Genomic DNA, 20918 nt, shown 5'->3' with positions numbered 1-20918 from the left:
TCCGGTGCAGCCCCGCCCCCAGGGCTCCGGCGTAAGCGGCTGGGGATTCCGGTGGTGTGCGGGAAGCTGAGTCCAGCTGTTTTCTTCCTCCCTATTTTTCTCAGCACTCTGGCGAGGTCAGAAGTCTCTTTCCGGTTCACTTGTCTTCGGATTAGGCAACTGTTCCGACCGGCTGCATCTCCTCTCGCGACTTGTGGGGTCGCGGGGCCGGGCGCCACATCCTCTATGGTGCTGGTGGTGCCTTTCCCACAGCACACAAAAATGTACTCTGTTCAGGTCTTTCCCGTCTAGAAACAAACACAGTTCATCACTTTCGTTCCTCTTTGTTTGTTTTCTGAATTTTTATGAGTCTGAGGCCATGTTACTTTGTGGACAGGCTGGCCTCAAGCTCCCGCCTCCCGAGTGCTTGGTATTACTTGTGTCTCGCCATGCCCCTCCCCGGCTATTTAAGACTTAGGATATCAAAGAGTTTTTATTTGTGTGTATGTGGTGGAGGTGATCTTGGAGGCTAGACGAGGACTTCGGATCCCCTAGAGCTACACGTGTTTTCAGCTATGTACGTGTGTGTTGGGAACTGAATTCTGGTCCTGGGGGAGCAGCAAATGCCCCTAACCATGTGTCCCGCTCTCTAGCCCAGGACATAAGGTCCCTTTTAGCCCAGCCAGAGGAAGCCTTGAACTTCTGATCCTCCTATTGGATTACAGGCTTGTATCCCCAATTTATATATTACTGGGTATCAAACCCTTGGGTTTGTGCACATTAGAGAAGCGCTCTACCTCACTCACCATCCCCAGTGCTAACAAGATACCTAACAACAGCCTGTCTCCTGAAAATCCAGTTTCAGGAGATCTGACATCCTATTCTGGCCTCTGCAGACACTGTATACTTGGTGTACAGAAACACATGCAGGTAAAACATACATAAACTATGTTTTAATGGTTGCTGTCTGCTTGTCTATGGATTACTACTTGCATTCATTTTTTGTGTCTTCATCTGTAGTACTAGATGTTTTTCGTTGTTGATGTTTTCTGAGACAGGGTTGCTCTGTGTAGCTCTGGCTGCCCTGGACTTCTTTGTAGACAAGGCTGGCCTCAAACAGAGATCCACCTGCCTCTGCCCCCTGAGTACTGGGATTAAAGGCAAGAACCACCACCACACCCAGGAGTGCTGGGTTGGTTAAGCAAGTTGCTTAAAATCGTTTATGAATATTTGCCAGGTTAGGTATTTTTAGAACAGTGATTTAACAAATAATAAGTCTCAGCTCAAATTAAAAGTCCCAACTATGTTTGTTTAGTTTTTGTTGTTTTTCTGACAGGTTCTTAGTATGCAGCCATAACAGGCTTGGAACTTACTCCGAAGAGCAGCTGGCCTTGAATTGGAAACAATCTTCCTGCCTCTGCCTTGGAAATGCTGAGGTTACAGTTGTGTCCCACCATGCCAGGTTCTATGGTCCTCAACACTCTGGAGGTTTAAGGCAGAAGATCTTTTAAATAAAATTAATATGTTATTATTTTATGTGTGTGGGTGTTTTGCCTCCATTAATGCCTGCGCATCATGTGCCTGTCTGAGGCCAAAGGAAGCCAGAAGGGGACGTCAGATTCTGTGGAACTGGAGTTAGAAATGGTTCGAGCTACCATATGGATCCTGGAAATTGAGCCTGGGTTGGAAGAGCAGCCAGAGCTCTTAACCTCTGAGCAATATCTCCAGCCTCAGAGGTAAAGACCTTTTGAGCAAAGTAAGACTCAGTCTCAAAAGTATATAAAAAGACTTTGAAAGCATGCATTTAGGTGAGGCACTTAAATATCAAATAGATGTTTGTTCATGCATGCTGTAATGCTTAATTTTGGTTGTCAACTTGATGGATTTTGAATCACTGTAGAAAGAAATCTCTGGCACTCCTGTGAAGGATTTTGTAGGTTAGGTTAACTGAGGCGGTAAGGCCCATCCTGTGCATGGACATTAGTGTTTCATGCGCTGGAGCGCTGGACAGAGTGAAATAGAAAGGGAGTTGAGCACTGTGATATCCATGCCTCTCTGCTTCCTGACTATAGGCAGTGTCACCAGCTCCCTCCCACTCTTGCTGCCATGATTTCCCTACCGCAGCGGACTTTGTATTCCCTGGAACTGTAAGCCAAAGCCAGCCTTTATTTTTGTCAAATAGTTTTCAATGACATTAAGACAAATAAGATTAGTATGTATTCCAAGAACTGCCAAGAATGAAGTGTCTATCAATTCAGTAATGAACCATGGAGCTGAGGCCTGAAGGTTGTAGATATTCCTGGGAGATGAATGAGGATTCCTGGGTCAGTGACTAGCACGTGCAGGTCTGAACCTGGTATTCCATGTAAGTCTAAAGAGCAGGCTTCTTGGATAGTAAGGAGAATGATAGAGAAGGACGCTGGAGCGGAGCTAGACTGAGAACTAAATCTGGCAGTTACCTAGAACATTCAGCTTTATGTAATAGAAAATGTCAGCTGAGTCTGGTTGAACTGTAAACTAGGCTAGTCACTGAGGGCTAGAGCCACAGGGGAAGTAACACTTGATGAAACACCCAAATGAAATAAATATATGGTAAGCAGCCCTGGATGGCTGAAAATTTTCAAGAAATGGTACATGATTCAATTACAGTTTCAGAAACAAGTGCCTTTTCTGTTATTTGAATAAACATTCCCTTAATGTGTAATGTGTTCCTTTCCACTTTTCTTCCCCCTTTTTCCCTCTCCCCTCTTCTTACATTACTGAAGAGAGAACAAAAATCACAGAGCTGTGAGAAGGCTACAGGACTATTTCAGTGGTAGATTGCTGCTTGCCCTGGGATCAGTCTCCAGAACTAAGGAAAAAAGAAAACATAAAAACCTTCCTTTAGAATGTTGACTCTGCCTTGCCTAGAGGAAGTGAACTGGTAAATGAATCTTTTTCTGAAAGAAAAGTCTGTCCGCCTGTGTTAAGATAAATGTTTGACTAAGATTTAAGGATATTGGCCTAGTGAAGGTGTGGGTGGGTGGAGAAGACAGTGGCAAATTATTAAACCTGGCCCAGTGTTCACATTTCTAGGCAGGGGAGGAAAGAAGTTGTGATCACAAGGAGCTCTCCAGCGTTTTTATTTGATCTAAATAGTAAAAGACCATTGAAGAGGTTTAGGTAGGGTCAAGGTTTAATCAGAGCAGAAAATGTTTGGGCATTACTGGGTTGCTTCAGAAGAACTGACTTTAGTAGGGAGGGGGCCTTGGGTGGCAATTGTTCAGGAGACTATTGCAGTAGTCTGGACTATTGCAGTAGACTGTTGCAGTAGTGGACAGGCCCAGCAAGAATGGCAGGCAGTGGTCAGACTGGAAATGAAGTTAGGAAGTGGAACCAACACAACTCGAAGATAGATTGGAAAAGAAGCAGAGGAAGGATGGGAAGGGAGAGAGGAGGGTGCTTTCTCATCGAGGTAGGGGCCACTGGTGGAGGACAGGCTGTGAGGGAGTGGGAGATAGGAAATGAATTTGCTTCTGACCAGTTGCTTATCACTTTGGTTTATCTTCATTTAGGATGATTGTGCTAGCCAAGAGGAGAAATGTTGGGATGGTAACTGGAAATGTGAGCATGCAGTTCAAAGCGAATAAAGGAACCATTTTCCTCAGTATTCTTTAGAATATGATTGCCAATGGTTTCATTAAAAAAGTAATTTACACGTTTATTATAATTGTGACAGTTTTCTTATTATTGGACACCTGGAGTCTTCTCACCTTTTCACTGCTACTAACTGTTTCTTATCAGCTAGTGGTTGGATTACATGCTTTCTAAGAAGACACATAGTCAAAAAGATTGAGCAGTTTGCTCAAGGCCATGTTGTTTTTATCAAACTTCCTTTCTCTTTATCCCCTGCTTTTCATTTCATCTCATTATGTTGCCTATACTGCTCTCAAACTCCTGGACTCAAGTGATCCTCTAGCCTCAGCTTCCTGGATACTGGGGACTTCAGTGAAGGGCTAGCACTGAATATTCTTGTTATCTTTTTTACATTTTTATTGGCATACAAAGAATTAAGTTACATTATGGCATTTTTCAAGCTGAACTTCTTTTAGCTGCTTCTCATTTCCCCATTTACCCCTGCCCTGGGAATGAATTCTTAATCTGTCAAAATGATAGGAGAAAAAGAGTTCTTGCTGTTGTTCCTGCATGCTTGTGTGTGTGTGTGTGTGTGTAAGACATCATTTGCCTTTTACAAGGTCCTGCACTGGCAGGGTACTGGCTGGTTGGTAGGTAAGCCTCAGGGATCCACCTGTCTGCATCTCTGCAGCAGTGGGGAGTCAAGCACACCCCACTTTTTAATATTGGTTCTAATGGCTGAACCCCAGGTCCCCTGCTTGTAAGGCAAGCACTTCACTGACTGCACCATCTCTTCTTGATGTATATATTTATTATCTTTTGTGTGTATGGGTGTTTTGGTTGCATGCTTGTCTGCATTATGTGCATGCCTGGTGCTGTGGAGGCCAGAAGATGCCATCAGATTCCCTGCAACTGGAATACAGACCATTGTGAGCTGCCATGTAGATGCTGGGAACTGCAGTTGGGTTTTTGGAAAAGTAATAAGTACTTAACTCCTGAGCCTTCTCCTCAGTCTCTGTTTGTTTGTTTGTTGAAACTAAGTCTCACTAAGTTGCTCACACTGGCCTCATGATCCTCCTGCCTCAGCCTCCTGAGTGCCTGGCTCCTGACTGTTATTCTTTAATACTTAATTCCTGCACGAATGTGGACAATTACTTAAATCCTTTAAGTGTTAGTTTCTTCATTGTGAATTAGATCCGGTGCCCTCTTCTGGCGTACATGAAGACAGACACTGTATACATAATGAATATAACTTTAAAAATGTTAGAAAATGAATACAAGTCAAAGTAAGAAAATAAAATCTTTAGAGCTTTATGCATATTTTAGTCATGTATGTGCACATGATAGTTAACTGAAAATACAAGTTGTAAAACTATACAAATCCCGCTGTACAGGTCTCTTGGCTATTGGTGCCTCAGTGAGTCATGTCAGTTGTCCTTTGGGGCATCAGCAGCTCCTTTCCACTAACTGTTTTTCTCTCTATGTCCGCAGAGGTCCCTGATTGTCATGGAATGGAGGGAAGGAAAAGGAAATGAACACTATCACACAGCCAGGGTTCAAGCACGATTTCAGATTAGATGCTGTCCTGCCTAGTTTTATGTCAGCTTGACACAAGCTAGAGTTATCTGAAAAGGTGGGAACTTTAATTGAGAAGATACCTCCATGAACCGTGCCTGGCATAGTGGCACACACCTGTAACCCAGCACTCAGAGAGGCAGAGGCAGGTTGGTCTTTGAGTTCGAGGCCAACCTGGTCTACAATGTGAGTACAGGACAGCAAAGTGTTGTGGAAATTTTGTCTTTAAAAACACAGTTATGTCATGTAAATATGTTTTTGTTTTACTGATGTGGGATATGGGCCTGATTCAGGTTGTCCATAGCAGCAGACTACGTGCCTTGCTTGGGCTCTGAGAAGAGCTCTTTGCCAGCTGTGGATAGTTTAGATCTGAGGACTCTGGAGAAAGAATAAATGCCAGAGCCCAGAGAGTGTTGAGGGGCCTGAGAAAGGAGGAGGCTGCTGGTGCTTCTCTCCTGGTTGCTGCTGATGCAGTGTGATAAGAAGTTGGAGATATCCTGAAAAGAGGATTGGACTTGCCCCATCTATCATCTATCTATCTATCTATCTATCTACCTACCTACCTATCTCTATTTGTACATACGTATACACATAATGTATACATAACTATGATTATGATTGTTACCTCAGCAACTGTTATCATTATTATTTTTTAAACAGGGGCTCACTATGGCTAGCTTGGAACTTACTCTGTAGACCAGGCTGGCTAGAACTCAGAGATCTGTCTGCCTTTGCCTCCACAATGCTGAGATTAAAGGCTTGCACCATCATGCCTTGCTAATGTTTTGTTTTTTTGTGTGTTTTGTATTCCAGGCTGGCCTGGAGCTCCATATGTAGCTGAGGATGACTTTGAACTTCTGAGCCTCCTGCCTGTATCTACCAAGGGCTAGATTATAGACATGTGGTACTGTGCTCAGTTTATGCTGTGCTACGGATTGAGCCTAGCACTTTCTGCATACTAGGCAAACACTCTGTTAATTGAGCTACATGCCCAGATATTCAGCTACTCTTCTGAATCAGGGCTTAGTCACTCTTTACAGTTTTCAGTTCTCCACCTTGTCCTAGTTCCTCAGTGTAACCTGTGCTACATGATCATCTCCTGGTAACTACTTCCTTATGAGGTAAAAAGCAAACAAATTGAAATCTAGGCAATAGAAACTGTTCAAAAGTTCTGGAACCTGACTGGCTATAGTCATGGCTCAGGGCATGGAGGATAGCAATTAAGACACTCCCCCCCCCCCCCCGCCTTTGCTTTTTTCATAGCACACCTTTAGTTCCATCACTGGAGAGGAAGAGGCAGGCAGAGCTCTGTGAGTTTGAAACCAGCCTGGTATACAGAGCAAGTTCCAGGAGAGTTACACAGAGAAACCCTGTCTGAAAAAACAAAACCCCAACAACAACAAAACAAAACATCAAGTCAAACAAGAATGTTCAGTGGGTAAAGGCACTTGCCTGAGACCAGAGTTTCATCCCTGGAAGGTAGAATTGGCTCCAGAAAATTGTCTTGACTACCATAACAACCTGTGCTTTCCTACTGCACACACATTGGTAATACTATTTAAAACTGGGAGCTTTAAACTCAAAGCTGCTTATAACCAGCTCATTGAGATATACCCCCAGCCCTGCCCACTATTTTGAATGGGTGAAATGTAAGTCTAAATTATGAGGAACATGAGCCACAAGGCCAGAAAGCATGAAAAGCTCAAAGGATGCTGTGCTCCTTGGTAACTCTAATAAAAGGGGGTCCGAATACTTCCCAATTAGAAATCTCTTTAAACCAATTGCAAAAATTATGAGATTCACACCTTGGGACTTAATGGTCAACATTGTCTGTAACTTTAGAAGTTGGGGGCTGGAGAGATGACTCACTGGTGAAGAGCTTTTATTTTTGCAAAGGACCTGGGTTTAGTTCCCAGTACCCACAAAGTGGTTTATGTTTTTCTGTAACTTAGCTCCAGAGGATTCAAAGCTCTCTTCTGACCTCTGAGGACACCAGGCACATACACAGTGCACAAAATGCTCATACACACAGAGTTGATAAAACAGCTGGGGGAAAAGGGTTAGAAATTGTTTGGGTTTTAAAAGCTTCACATGACTCTATGTTAAGTGGCCCGCAAAAATTTAACCCAGGGCTTGGCAGGAAGGCGGTGGCTTGATTCAACAAATGGTCTAAAGAAACATTCAGAAACGGTCTTGCAACTGTAATTTTATTTTCTTTTGTGAAAATAAACTGGGAGTTTAAATTGCTCCAAAAACCATAAAAACAGAATGAAATACACACAGAAGAAGCTTGTGAGGTGGTGGTGGGGACAGACAGAGAGTCTTAGAACTTCCTCAGATTGTACTAGCACAGACCGAGGTAACAGGAGCCAGACAGTGGGGACTGGGTCCTGCCTGCCACTCTGAGACTGTGAGGCGGGAAAACTCAACTGGGCACTGGAGACGAACACAGACTTCTTGGAGGCAGTGGCAAGCACCTTGAGTCCCTTTAAATGAAGGGGTGGGGGACAGTTCAGAAGGTCCTCTTTCCCCACCACAAGCTGGAGGCTGGCCCATTGGGGCCGCAAGAGGAAGAGGAGGATGCTGGTGGGAAATGACCAGGCCAAGATGTTATCACACATGGTCATGGCCTTATACTGGGCAGAGGACAAAGGGCCATGAAATGGCATTGAACACATGACAAAAACTTAGGCGAGGGAACAGGAGTGACCTGGAGGAAAGGGTGCCAGGCTAGAACTCTGGGCCAGGCAACACTGTGGGTGCAGCGGGGAAGCTAGACAGGTAGGTAGGGCTGGCAAAGACGAAGAAGAGAGTCGGGAAGAGAAGAGGTAGAGAGGCATCTCCTGCCCAGGCACACCCGCCACAGCGCACGGGGAGAGAGCAACACTGCTTTTCAGTGCTTTCTTGTGAAGACTTGTTTTGGGGGAGGGACAGGTTTTGTTTTGGTTTTTTTTCTCCTTGTTTTTATTTCATTTTTTAAAAAAGCCTGAAGATGAGCTACTGGCTACATCTACACTTGTAAAGCACTGCTGTTACCAGTCACTTTACAGAACAGTCCAGAGTGGTCAAATATTGACCAATAATGTTTCCTTCCCCCCCCCCTCCTCTCTTCTGAATCACTACTACTTGGGAGTCCCGAGACGCCCTGCACAGACCAGGGGCAGCTTAGTGGGCCGACTTGGTGACCAGGGAAAGAGGCTGGGCCTGTAGCACGGGGAGGGCCTGGTGGGCATGGAGCGTGGCTGGGAAGGAAGGGGGAGAGGTCAGCAGAGCAGCGGGCACAGAGCCCAGGGGCAAGGGCCTGGAGAGGAGTGGGGGCTGGCTGCTCATCTGGCTGGAGTTGCTGGCCGTGGCCTTTGCTGACAGGAAGGCAGCTGAGTGGAGAGCCAGCTGGGCCCGGGCCTCCGGCTTGGTGGTGAGGGACAGGGGCTGGGCTTGCTCGGAGTGGGTAGCTGCAGGGGCAGCTGGTGATGCCAAGGCTGCCGAGGGAGTCGCGGGGGAGTCCAGCGTGCTGCCGTGGGAAGATGCAGGGCTGTCGCAAGGCTTCTCAGGGGGCAGGTACTGAATACATGGCTTCTTGCTCTTGGAGGCCAAAGCACCTGAAGGTAAAAACAGCAGGAAAAAAGATCAGTTGATAGCAAGGCAGGGGCAGAGGAACAGCAGTAGAGACACAGTCAACCTCCTGGATCGGCGGCTCTCACTCCATGGATTCAAACCAGAGCTGATAAGAAATAATCAGGAAAAAACAAATCAAAACAAAACTTCTCTGTACTAAACACAGGCATTTTATTTTTCTTGCTATTTTTGGTAAGCAAACAGAACCTAATAGCTATAGCCACGTCTGTGTGTGGGATGTTATATGGCATCTAGAATTGGTATAAGGTAGATGGAAGATATGCATAAGCTATATGCAAATACAAGGCTACCTCACTCCAGGGATTTGAGCACCTGTGGATCAGCTATCTGAGGAGTAGAATATGGGGGGGAGGGCTTGGAACCAATCCAAGGGATATTGAAGGATGACTGTACATTGGAAATGTAAAATTGCCCAAAAAATACTAGAAAAAAATTAAATTGTGGGGTGTATGTACATGTGTGTGGGGGGGGCAAAGGTCAAGTCTGGAGGACGTCTATTATAGCTTTACAGTATTTCTTAGTTTAAAGAAATATTTTCTGTGTATGGGTCTTTTGCTTACATGTGTGTCTGTGTACTAGGTGTGTGCCTGGGACCTGTGGATGTGAGAAGAGGGTAACTGGAGTTACAGATGGGTATGAACAAGCACTCTTACCTGCTGAGCCAGCTCTTCAGACCCTCCACCTTATTTTTTGAGACAGTGTCTGACTGGATATGAAGCCTGTTGTTTTTAGTAGACTAGACGACCAGGTTGCCATTGTGGCTTTCACATGGGTGCTGGGCATCCGAGAAGCATGCCCTCATGCTTGTCCTGACTCTGTTCACTACGTTTTCTTTTCTCCAGTCCTTGATTTCTTTGCACATTTTGGAGAGACTGTCATGTATCTAGCCTCAGACTGTAGTCAAGGATGACCTTGGGGTTCTCCCACTGTTTTCTGTGGTGCTGGGACAGATACACAGTACCCCTGTTAGATGTGGTGCTAGGTGTCTGGCGCAGGCCTTCAGGCATGCTTCGGCGAACATTCCATCCACTGAGCTGCGTCTCCGGGCTTTTCAAAGGTTCTGAGATTAGGAAACTTCCCTTAGCACCCAGTGCCCAGAGAAGGTACAGCTCCAAGACTGACGGCACAGACTGACAAACACCCACTCAGAATCTGATCAGGAACAAACAGTTCAAAGTCTACACCCTGTCCATAAACCCTTTCACTGCTGAGATGAATCTCTACTCAGTTTGCTTTCAAATTCTTGGCCAGCGGCATAGAGATAATGTAGCCTGCTGGGTACCATGTCACATAACAGATTCTGTATTGTCTCTCTATTTTACTACTGCTGCTACATAGGAATACACAGATTATGTGGAAGAAAGGAGGCCAGTGTACCGTAAAGGGCATAATGCAGTCGCACACGTGTTACACACTAGCTTTACAGAGATGAGCATGAGGTCCAGAAACCCTTGCTCTCTGTGCTGCCATGGAGCACAGCTAGATGTGGAGCGACGTGGTTCCTGAGCAAAGGCAACTAAGGAAAACCTAATTCCGGTGAACTCATCGATAAGTGGTGCAGCCAGTCTGCATCATCACCATGGAAACACAGCTGAGTGTGTCCATAAAATGTTTGCAGCAAGTTTTAACAGAGCAAGGAGGATCCACTCTGGATTTAGGCCGAGGTCCTAGACTAAAAATAGGAGGAAGTGAGCTGAGAACCAACATCCATCTCTGTCTACTGACCAAGGATACACTGTGATCACCTGTCATGTCTGTCTACCATAATGGACGGCTCCCCCAAGCTCCGAGACAAAACAAATCTTTCCTTAAGTTGCTTTTGTCAGGTGTTTTGTCAAAGCAATGAGAAAACTAACTAAGCTGGGTGATACGTCTATCTCTAGCATGCCAGCTTTGGAAGGGAGTTTCAGAGATAATTCCAGCTAACTCCTGTTTTTACCGTATGTACTGGCTTTAGGACATAACCCTGATAGGACAGTTCAGCTTAACTGAGATATGCTTGAGTGTTGAGGAGATTGTCTGTTTCCCCACTATTTAAAATGTTATCTCAAGGAGAATAACTGGGAAACTCGGCAAACCCTCCAAAGCTTTCCATAAGGGTGCTGGGATCAGTTCCAAGATTAAACAGGTAGTGTTCTCGGCCTCTTCCTTGGTCTTCTCGTAAAGAGTATGCTGACACCCTGCTGAGGGTTGCGGCTCTCAAGAACACCGAGTCTTCAGAGAGTGAGGTGACATAGGCAGGTGTGTTTGGCAGAGTGGGAGAGGAAGCCGAGGGGCCCCAGCCCAGGACTCACCCTCTGCCTCTTGGATTTGCTGTTGTGACTGTGTCTGTGACAGCTGCTTTTCTCTCTTCCTCTTCTTCTTCTTCCCCTGAAAAACACAGGACTGATGAATAGGGACCAAATAACACTTGCTTAGGAAGAGGACCTCAGATCATCCAGAATGGAGGTCTCAGCCTGCCTTCTCTTGATTGCTCATGGGAAGAGGGCGCTGGAGACCTGGGATGGGAAAGGTGGCAGGGTGATTCTTCCCTCCCCTCTCATAAAGTCCCCCTGGGGGAACAAGCAGGCTTCTTAGCCCTGATGGCCTTTAAGCTAATCTGTCTCTTCCATCCTCTACTCCCTAGAAGAGTGGTTACTAGTCTTTTAAAAGCCTCTCTTCCTCCTCCCCGCTTCTGTGTGCCCAAGCGCTCAGGAGTGCACACACGCACGCACGCACGCAATGCACGCAATGCACATGGAGACCAGAGGACAACCCTGGATGTCATTGCTCAGGCACTGGCAGCATTTTGGGGAGACATGTTCACTGGCCTGAAACTTGGCCAAGCAGGCTAGGCTGGCTGGCCAATGAACCCCAAGGACTGTTCTCCTCCTCTTCTGGGCTGAGTCTGAGAACACACCACCACGTATGTAGGTAGGTAGGTGTTGAAGATTTACACTCGTTTTTGTTTTTCAAGACAGGGTTTCTCTGTGTAGCCTTGGCTGTCCTGGACTCGCTTTGTAGACCAGGCTGGCCTCACAGAGATCCATCTGCTTCTGCCTCCCCGAGCTCTGGGGTTACAGGCTGCGGCACCCTGCCTGCCTAGGTGACAAGCAGGTGTTTTATCTAGTGATCGACCACCTTGGCCTGGTTGTTCTGAGAAGTCCCAAGTCCCTCTGAAAACTTGATGTAGCCACAAACCCTTTCATCAGATAAAAGAAAGAGGAAATAAGAGCATGCATAGAGACATCTGACACGTTTCACGGGCTTTCTAGGCACGGCCCCTAAGAATTCAGACTTGGCTGTGTTATTCTAGAGAACATGGCTGCTTCTCTAGAAGCAAGCTGAGGCCTCTCGCTCTCTCTCCTCGGCATCCTGAAGATGGCACTCCCCGGCGTTCCCGCCCAGCGTGAACACTTACGTAGTTGTCCCGGGCTGACCAGGTTGGGTAGAGCTGCGCGTGAAGCTGCCGTTCTTTCCGGGCAAGCTCATAGTATTTGGCCTGTTCTTCTCTTGACAGGTTGTGCCACTGAGGGAGAGAAGGTTAGGAAACACAGAGCCATCAGGATAGGGGACATGGAGGCTCAGTGCCAGGTGGGACTTTGAGGATAGGTGGTACCTTTCTTCCCAGGATTTGGTTAATGGCTGCACTTTCCTTCAGGGTGCATTCAGCCACCACCTTGGCCCTCATCTCCTTCATATACAACATGAAGGCATTCAGAGGCTTTTTCACGTGAGGCTTCTTCTCCTCCTCCTTTTTCACGGTAACCGGGGATTTCCTGCAGAGGCATGCGGCTGTACGTTAGGTGTCACCATCATCTAGCTCCCCCCCGTGCCTGCCTTCCCTGACTCAGCTGACCAGTGCCTCTGGGAGGAGATGCTTGTTTTTGTGGCTATATGTGACTTCTTTCAGCATCTGGGCAGGTGGGGAGCGGCAAGGGAGGGAAGAGAAGGGGGGAGGGGAGAAGGAGAAGAGGAGAGAAGAGAAAAAAGGCAGGGCATGGCCCTCCTCAGCCATGGTGCTCTCCAGCACAGAGGATAATGCCAGGGTCTCTACTCTGACATCAGCTGTCACAAGTCCTTGAGAGAATGATGCTATCCCGTTCTCTGTCCTGGCCTCACATTTTATTGGGATGACAGGACAGGGAGGGAAGCCAAAAGCTTTCTTGGTTGGTTCCTCAGAGCCACGAGAACCTGACTATGGGAATAGATGTATCAGGTCTTTAAGGAAGGGATGCAGAAAATCCATGAGAAGACAAGGCTTGGAGTTCAAGCTGACACCAGGACAGAAAAGCAAATGGCATGGGCTGTGCAGAGGCAAGTCAGCTCCTTGTACCCCCTCCATCTAGATGGCCTCTTACTTACGCACTCACTGCAGGGCTCAGGCTGGGGGGCGCTGGCTCCTGTTTCACGATGGGAGAGACGATGGCAGGGTGGGGGATTCCTGAGGTGGGCAGGCCAGGATGGGCAGGGGCTACCATGTGTGGGGAGAACCGACTTGAGACCAGGCTACACGACAAGCAGAAACAAATGAGAGCAGAGGGGTGAGGGCGTGTGTCACCCAGATGGCTGTCCGCTGCAGATTTAGACTCTCAGTTCTGGGGAACGCCCAACGATGCTATCCCTTTCTCTAAGAAATACAGGGTACCCAAGCCTGGTGCTGGATGCAGGTGGAATGAAAAACACGGAAGGCATGAAGGTCAGAAGGCATGGAATAAAGGGAAAGGCAGGACTATGGGCCATAGGTCCCCGGTAATTGGTTGTTTCATTGTCAGGTAGAGCCACCCCCGTGATAAAGCCCTGTGTACCATTTTCTTTTCTGGCATCAGCACATCACCACATTTCTGCCTAGTCTCTGGCTTCTTCTGACATGTTCAAAATGACTGTTCCACAGAGCCTGGTATGTGAGGATGTGGAAGGAAGCTAACAAGCTAGATCTCTGAGGTTTTAGCTGTGTGTGTGTGTGTGTGTGTGTGTGTGTGTGTGTGTGTGTTGGGGGGAGTATCTTGGCATCCTCGTTCCATGGGGTTGTGGTGTAAGGAGCATGGGGCAAGAGGTAGCCCCTCGTCAAAGAGAAGTGAGGATCAGAGAGCCCCATGTCTGCTCACTAACTTGTAGAGACAGGCTAGTTCATGGCCAGAAGTGGCACAGTCACAAATAGACCAAATCCCTGGACTGTCACTTCATGTTGGCAGCCCCAGCCCTAGGACTCACCTGGACATTGAGGCGTTCATGGCGAGGGCAGGGTAAGGATGCCGGAAACCACCAGGAGGGAGGGAGTACATGGGCTGTCCTTGCCTGTGAGGATGAGGAAGGAGAAAGATGGCCAGATAGAAGGGATGTTTAGGGCCAAGACTGTGGGGGCTAGAGAGAAATAATGGCAGGAAGTCAGAGGAGTTGGGAGGAAGCTGTCCAAGGTGGGAGTGAGGGAAAGAAAGGCTATGGGTTTCCTTACTGTGGGACGAGCCAGCCGAGGGGATGTGGGATTTGTCCGACAGCTCCCGGAGACAGTGGGTAATATGGTGATAGCTCAGATGGGTGAGGGGGCCGGGGGATTCCTGCTTCCAGAGAGAGAGATGTCAAATGTTTTCCCCACCCTATCATCATAACTTACACCCAGCAGGAGCCTCCTTCCCCTGCACGCCCAGGCTGTCCACACCCCAGAAAACCCTTGTCCCTTATCATTTCTGCTCTTTTCACCTCTAGCAGCTCTGGGTGGGCCACTCAGGGGCAGCTAAAGGAGGGAGGACCCATATACCTTCTCTCTAGCTACCCAGAAGCCATCTCTGTGGGAGTAACATTCTTTTGACTAGACAAGGATCCATACAAGTTCTCAGAAATCCCAGACAGAGAGCAAAAAATATCCCGAGTCCTCATTTAACTAACTTCCCAGAACACCAGCTTCATTCCCAGGACAATAAGCTTATTCTGCCAGAAAGCCACCCTGCCTCTAAATACTGGATTTTTCACTCTACAGTTAGTTTCCCCGCAATAATCACTATTTCTCCGAACAAAGGCCCTGAGAATTCTTAGTGTCTCAGTGCCCCCTCGGGAATGTTATAAAGACCTTGGCTGCCAGGGCTGGACAGGTATGGCAGGCAGTTAATTCTCACCGCCAATACACAGCGCCAGCTCCTCGGGCCCCACCCTCAATATATAGCTGTTTAAAGTCTGCCCAGAAGGCTGTATTTGAAGAGTGTGATATAGACCACACATTCTGGTTTATGGACACACAGCTTCAGATGGACTGAACAGCACTCTAAATTTACAGTGGTTCCAGGCTCTGGGCTTAATTTGAACCATTATGTTTAGTCCTTATGATGGCTTTTAGTGTAGAGAGGCAAGAGGCACAGGTTAAAAATCAACCAACCAACCAATTAATCAATCAGCCAATCAATCAAACAAACAGACCCAGCAGACCAAACAACAAAACAAACAAAAACACAGCCAAACCAGCGTGGCAATCAACCTAGACCTTCTTCATTCAGGGACTCTTTTGTACCCTCACCCCAAAGAAAACTTGTCCGCCCCGTGGGAGCACAGCCTGGCCCACTCACCTGTCTTTGGATCGATCTCTGGGGAGAGATGCGCCGGAGGGGAAGCAGGGGAGAAGTGGTCGTTGCTGTAGGTGATGAGGGGTGTCAGCGGGTGCATGTGATGAGGGTGCTGAACGACAGGAACTTTGTTGGACTGCAAGAGAGAGAAGATGCACTAGGCACAGAAGCCAGGGAGGTGGTGCGTCCAACCAGCTGTCATTCACTGGCGGAAGGCTCACTGGCTCTTTTCTGTGCAAGTCCCAACTGGCCCTCACAACAGGCCTAGAGAGAAGGAACCGAAACGAGAGGATGAGAGCGCAGTGAGCCCTCCCCACAGCACCCCTTCACAGGTACAGTGAGGCGCCCGTGGGCTGTGCAGTTCTAATGGGCTACGTGATTTCTTCGGATGGGAGAAGTCCAGTCACCTCATCACCAAGTTCAGACTTTACAGGTAAGGAGTACCTTGAACTCTCTGCTATTCCTGCAGCTCTTTTCTTTATTTGACGTTCAAACCACAAACGCAGAGAACTTCCTGAGCTTTCCTGGGCTCGCCTTCCTGCAGTTAAAGTGGGCAGAGCCGGGCTGATGGCCTTGGTGGTGGGAATAGGCTTTGCACTGAGCAACTCCCTATCCCACTGAACTTGTTACACGTAGTAGCATGAGGGGTGTTAAAACTCAAATGCTGTTTTTACTCCATTTATTGGCCATCACCAATGCTTCCATATCCGTGAATAGATAGCACAGCTAAGAGCATAAACAATAATTAATTCTGAAATCAGATTTCTAGGAAGCCAGAGCATCTAAAGGATGTACGTAGGTTTCTTGGGGACAGCATGTCAAAGCATGGCTTTTGGCATTATGTACATAGTAAAACTATTGATAGAAGAATCAGAGAATGGTCAGATGGTTCAGTGGGTCAGGGTTTTTCTACCATGCCTGACAATCTGAGTTCTATACCCAGAACCCACACGGTAGGTCCTCTGCCCTCCACAAGACCACACATAAGTACACCAAGGAATATAATAAAAAAAAATTAAAGAGATTTACATAAAACAATCACAATTGATAAAACACATAAACTATAATTTAAAAAAATGATCATTCCACAATCACATCACTTAAGCCAGACCCTGCCACCACCTTCCCGTACGGAACTGACTTATTTTTGACATCATCTCATTATATAGTTTAGGCTATTCTCAAACCTTGATCAAGCCTTCTTCATGCCTCAGTTTTGTTTTTTCAAGACAGGCTTTCTCTGTGTAACCGCCCTGGCTGTCCTGAAACTCTATAGACTAGACTGGCCTCGAACTCACAGAGATTTGCCTGCCTCTGCTTCACCAGTGCTAGGATTAAAGGCACATGCCACCATGCCTGGCTGACTTTTAAATCCTTCAAGCAACTGTGAATTTATTCTAAATAATCAAGTTGCCTAGCCAGATGCACTGTCCACAGCACAGGATTGGGGGGAACACACAGGGAACTCGGGTAGGCTGGGCTGTCAGTGTCTGGGGGGCAGGGCCGGGCATGGTGGCATACACCTTTAATCCCAGGACTTGGCGAGGCAGGTGTCAGGTGGATTGCCTGGGAGTCCAAGACAGCCAAGGCTACCCAGAGAAACAAACCAAAGAAAAGAAACCACTATGCCCCGGCTTTGAATTTATCTTTCTTTGTATCATTCTGTCCTTTTATAGTAAAAAGTCATGGGCTGGAATGTTGTGCTTATTCATCTAGCATGCTTGAAGTCCTAGGCCTGATCTCCAACACTAAACTGGGTGTGGTGGCAGGAAGACCAGAAGTCAAAGGTCATTCTTTGCTATATAGTGGGTTGAAAGCCAGCCTGGACACACTGTCTGTCTGACTCAAATAAAGTAAAAGTCTCAGTTACCCATATGCTGTTTAGTCAAAGAACACAGAGCAAGACACCCCAAGTTCAATTTGCAAATCTAGGTTTAAACCAATCTAAATGTCCTGTGGGTTGCTATGTGCCACTAGGGGGCATCATTGTTCAGAACATAAACTTGGAGGGGGACAGACAGAAGTAAATGGAGTTGAGCAAGAAGTGTTCTTTCAAGAGGCTCCCTCCCACTCTGTTCTCACTCTCTTCTCTCGCCAGCTGCCCCCAGGAGTTTGATGACCACAGCTTGAGCTGAGGTCATGATTCTGGAATGCACAGCCTCAGTGGACAACCTCCGTACAAGACACAGAAGACAGGTGCTTGCTTAGCAAGGAATGCACCCATCTAAAACAGCCAAATCCTTCCCCGAAAACTGCCTTCTCAGTCCGGGGTTCTTGTCAATTCCTCTCTCCTCTCCCCCCCTTCCCCCGCTGGACTTGAACTCAGAGATCCATACCTGCCTCTGCCTCCCAAGCTCTGGGATTAAGATGTGTGCCACCTGGCTGTTCATTCATTTAGAGATTTTAAATATTCATGTGTGTGTATGCTCATATATGTGCAAGTGTACTCACACACATGACGCAGGGTTCATGTGGAAATCAGTGGACGATCCATGACTATCAGTTCTCTGCTTCTGTCCTGTGGGTCCTAAGATGTAGGTTTTAAGAGTAAACCATGACAGTGAGCAGGCCCTGCTGCCCAGAGCTACTTTTGTTTTGTTTTAGTAATTTACTGCTTGAAGGTTTATGACTGACAGCAAACTTCTCTGCATAAACCCATCGCAGATACCTAAAAAGCTCTTCCTTAAGTAAATTCCTGAGTTGTTTCCTTTCTAATTCTGCATTTCTAAATCTCTGTCTCTTTTCTGGTTTTTTGATACAGGGTCTCTCTATGAAGCTCTGGTTGTTGTCCTGGAGCTTGCTATGTAGACCAGGCTGCCTTGAACTGAGGGATCCACCTGCCTCTACCTCTTGAGTACTGGTATTAAAGGTGTGTGCCATCATACCTGGCTTTATTTCTCTTTGATAAATGAAAACAATTCAAGATTTTTAGATTTTATTTTATGTGTATGAGTGTTTGCTTATATGTATGAATGTATACTATGTGCAAGTTTGGTGCCCACAGAGGTCAGAAGAGGGCACTGGCTCACCTAAAACTGAAATTAGGATGGTTGTGAGCCACTGTGTAGGTGCTGGGTCCAGACCCGGTTCCTCTGCAAGAGCAGCGAGCACTTCTGGCTGCTAGCCCTTCTCTCCAGGCCCTGGCTTCTTCCTGGCATGTCTTCTGTACTTAATGAGAAGGTGTCCGGCCCCCATGTCTCCTGCTCTCCTCAGGCACTACAGTTTCTAAATTACTCCCAAGTCTATCCTAAAATTAGCAAAAATATCCCAGTCAGCCTGCACAGAAAATAAGGGTGAAAGATTTAATACAACAAGAGTGGAGGCAGAGAAGAACTTAATTAAAATTTGAACAACAGGGATTAGGGAGATGGCTCAGCTGGTAAATGTTTGTGTCATGAAGCCTGACAACATGAGTTCAATCAAACACAGGGACTCACAAGGTGGAAGAACAAAATGATTCCCGGAAGTTGTCCATTGACTTTCACAAACACACCATGAGGCACGGGCTGCCCTTGTCTCCCAAGTAAATAAATGTATGTAACCAGGCCAGGAGTGGTAGCACACGCCTTTGATCCCAGCACTTTGGAGGCAGAGGCTGGTGGATCGGTGAGCTCAAGGCTAGCCTGGTCTACACAGTGAGTTCCACGACATCCAAGCCTATGGAGAGAGGTCCTGTCTCAAAAAGACAAACAAACAAATCCAAAAAGTGGATATCTTCCTTGATAGACGAACATCTCTCATACTCTTTAATAGTTTCTTTCTTACTTCCTTCTTTCTCCCTCCCTCTTCCTTTCTTTCTTCATTTCCTTTTATGAGACAGAATCTCATATAGCCCAGGCTAGCTTTGAATTCAGTATGTATCAAAGGATGACCTTGAACTTCTGATCCTCCCGCCTCCACCTCCGAGTTCTTCAGTTAGAGATGTGCTTCATTATGTCTGGTTTTACAGAATGCGAGGGATGGAGCGCAGAGCTTTGTGCATGTCAGGCAAATACTACCACCCGAGGCACATCCTAGCCCAACAGACATGCTCTCAAGGCCAAAAGTAAGCTCTTTAACAATCCCCTGACCCCAGCCTGTCAGGCAGAGGAAACACATGACTCCCGTAGGGAATCTTTCTGCACTGTGACCAATGCAATGACACTTTTATTTATGGGTTACATGACTGTGGAGAATCTGTATGGAATGGCACTGATTTGGACAGCCAGAGAGGCGGGACAGACAGACCAGAGAACAACTGGAGAATTAAGTCTCTTCATATCCTATTCTAGGTCTTACGGAGGCAATAAGAGAACTTTTATCTGGGGCTGGATAAATGGCTCAGTGGTTAAGAGCACTCACTGCTCTTGTCAAAGATCTGGGTTCAATTCCCAGCACCCACTGGTGGCCCACACGTCTCTATAATGCAAAACTCCAAAGGATTTGATGCCTTCTGTCCTCTAGGTGTACCTGTGCATGTGCTGTACCCACATTCCTGCACACACACAACTTACCACAGAAGAACCTGACCTACTTAGACAGAAAATGCTTTTCCTTATGGTATGTTAATACAATATGCGTGTTTGATAAACACCGGGAGAAAAAGTGAGTTGGAAAGGCAGATTAAACATGCAGGTGAATATTAGGTCCAGCATGGAGGCCTTGGAAAAGGTCACCGAGAAAATGATTTACATCTGAGCTGGGAGGTGTTGGCACACACCTTTAATCTCACTTGGAAGGCAGAGGCAGGCGGATCTCTATTCCAGGCCAGTATGGTCTACAGAGTGAGTTCCAGTTCCAGGATAGCCAGGCTATACAGAGAGAAATCCTATCCCCAAAACAAAACAAAACAAAGAAAGAAAATGACTGAAGGCAGGAGCAAAGTTTGGCACTAGTGAATGGTTTGGGGGAGTTTTGGGGAGCCCATGGCACAGGAGCACTCATGTAGGGGCTTGAGGTGGGCGCTATACTAGGTATGTCAGGGGAGGTAACCGGGCAGAAGGAGGAAGTGAGGTCTCCAGGAGCAGAACACTGGGAAATCGCTGGGTTCCAGCTCCAGTGCCTCAGGAACAAAATCCTCCAAATAAGCACTGTGTGATGAATCACACCTGCGGCTCCAGCCTCCAGAAGGCTTAAGAAGTTGCTCAACAGTCACTGGCCTCGGGCCTGATGTCCTGATTTTGATTCCTAGAACCCACATGGTAGGAGAGGAAAACAAGTTGCCCTCTGAGCGTCACACACGTGCCATAGCACATATGCATGCAAACACACACACACACACACACACACACACACACACACACATAAAAATAAATGTAATTTCGAAAAATTAAAAAAAAATGAAGTTGAGGCCAATTTGGGTTATATATAAATAATACTTCTAATCACAGCACGACACCAAAATCCAAAACGAAATTTTCCAGCCCCTAAGACAGGACGAGCACCATGCTGCAGGCCAGGAAAGAGGCAAAGATAAGGCAAGAACCTGCAGAGCAGCAGGAGATAAACTACTCTGGGGCCTGGAATTTGCCTTGGGGTCCTTTTGTGCAATGGTCTGTCTCAAGGGCTGTGCAAGCTGGACTTCAAATATATTTCCTTGGA

General features: G+C 46.9%; 1 protein-coding gene and 2 long non-coding RNA genes across 5 annotated transcripts in view; 2 read left to right on the top strand and 1 right to left on the bottom strand.

Annotated features, from left to right (window-relative positions):
* The first annotated feature begins 1 nt into the window (after position 1).
* LOC132654187 (uncharacterized) lies at positions 2-5684 on the top strand. Of its 2 annotated transcripts, none has more exons than XR_009591824.1 (5): positions 2-116; positions 839-909; positions 1316-1715; positions 2745-2902; positions 5086-5684. It is a non-coding gene; the product is annotated as an uncharacterized LOC132654187 (long non-coding RNA). The 2 variants fall into 2 exon arrangements; XR_009591823.1 differs by lacking the exon at positions 5086-5684 and adding an exon at positions 3534-3620.
* Positions 5685-7355: 1671 nt separating this feature from the next.
* Positions 7356-20918, bottom strand: part of Tcf7l1 (transcription factor 7 like 1) — a 154329-nt gene continuing 140766 nt past the window's right edge. For both annotated transcript variants that reach the window (XM_060383521.1, XM_060383522.1), the window contains 8 exons: positions 15342-15474; positions 14240-14342; positions 13999-14082; positions 13150-13293; positions 12404-12563; positions 12206-12313; positions 11100-11175; positions 7356-8768 (listed from right to left, as the gene is read on the bottom strand). In XM_060383521.1, coding sequence (XP_060239504.1) covers positions 8335-8768; positions 11100-11175; positions 12206-12313; positions 12404-12563; positions 13150-13293; positions 13999-14082; positions 14240-14342; positions 15342-15474 — 1242 coding nt within the window. In that variant the 3' untranslated portion in view covers positions 7356-8334. The remainder of the gene's footprint in view (positions 8769-11099; positions 11176-12205; positions 12314-12403; positions 12564-13149; positions 13294-13998; positions 14083-14239; positions 14343-15341; positions 15475-20918) is intronic.
* LOC132654186 (uncharacterized) lies at positions 15474-17750 on the top strand. The gene is made up of 2 exons (XR_009591822.1): positions 15474-15771; positions 17437-17750. It is a non-coding gene; the product is annotated as an uncharacterized LOC132654186 (long non-coding RNA).

This window comes from Meriones unguiculatus, chromosome 5 (assembly GCF_030254825.1).
Source record: "Meriones unguiculatus strain TT.TT164.6M chromosome 5, Bangor_MerUng_6.1, whole genome shotgun sequence".
Lineage (NCBI taxonomy): Eukaryota > Metazoa > Chordata > Mammalia > Rodentia > Muridae > Meriones > Meriones unguiculatus.
The sequence above is the reverse complement of the archived record's forward strand: the minus strand, read 5'-3'. Positions and strand labels throughout refer to the sequence as shown.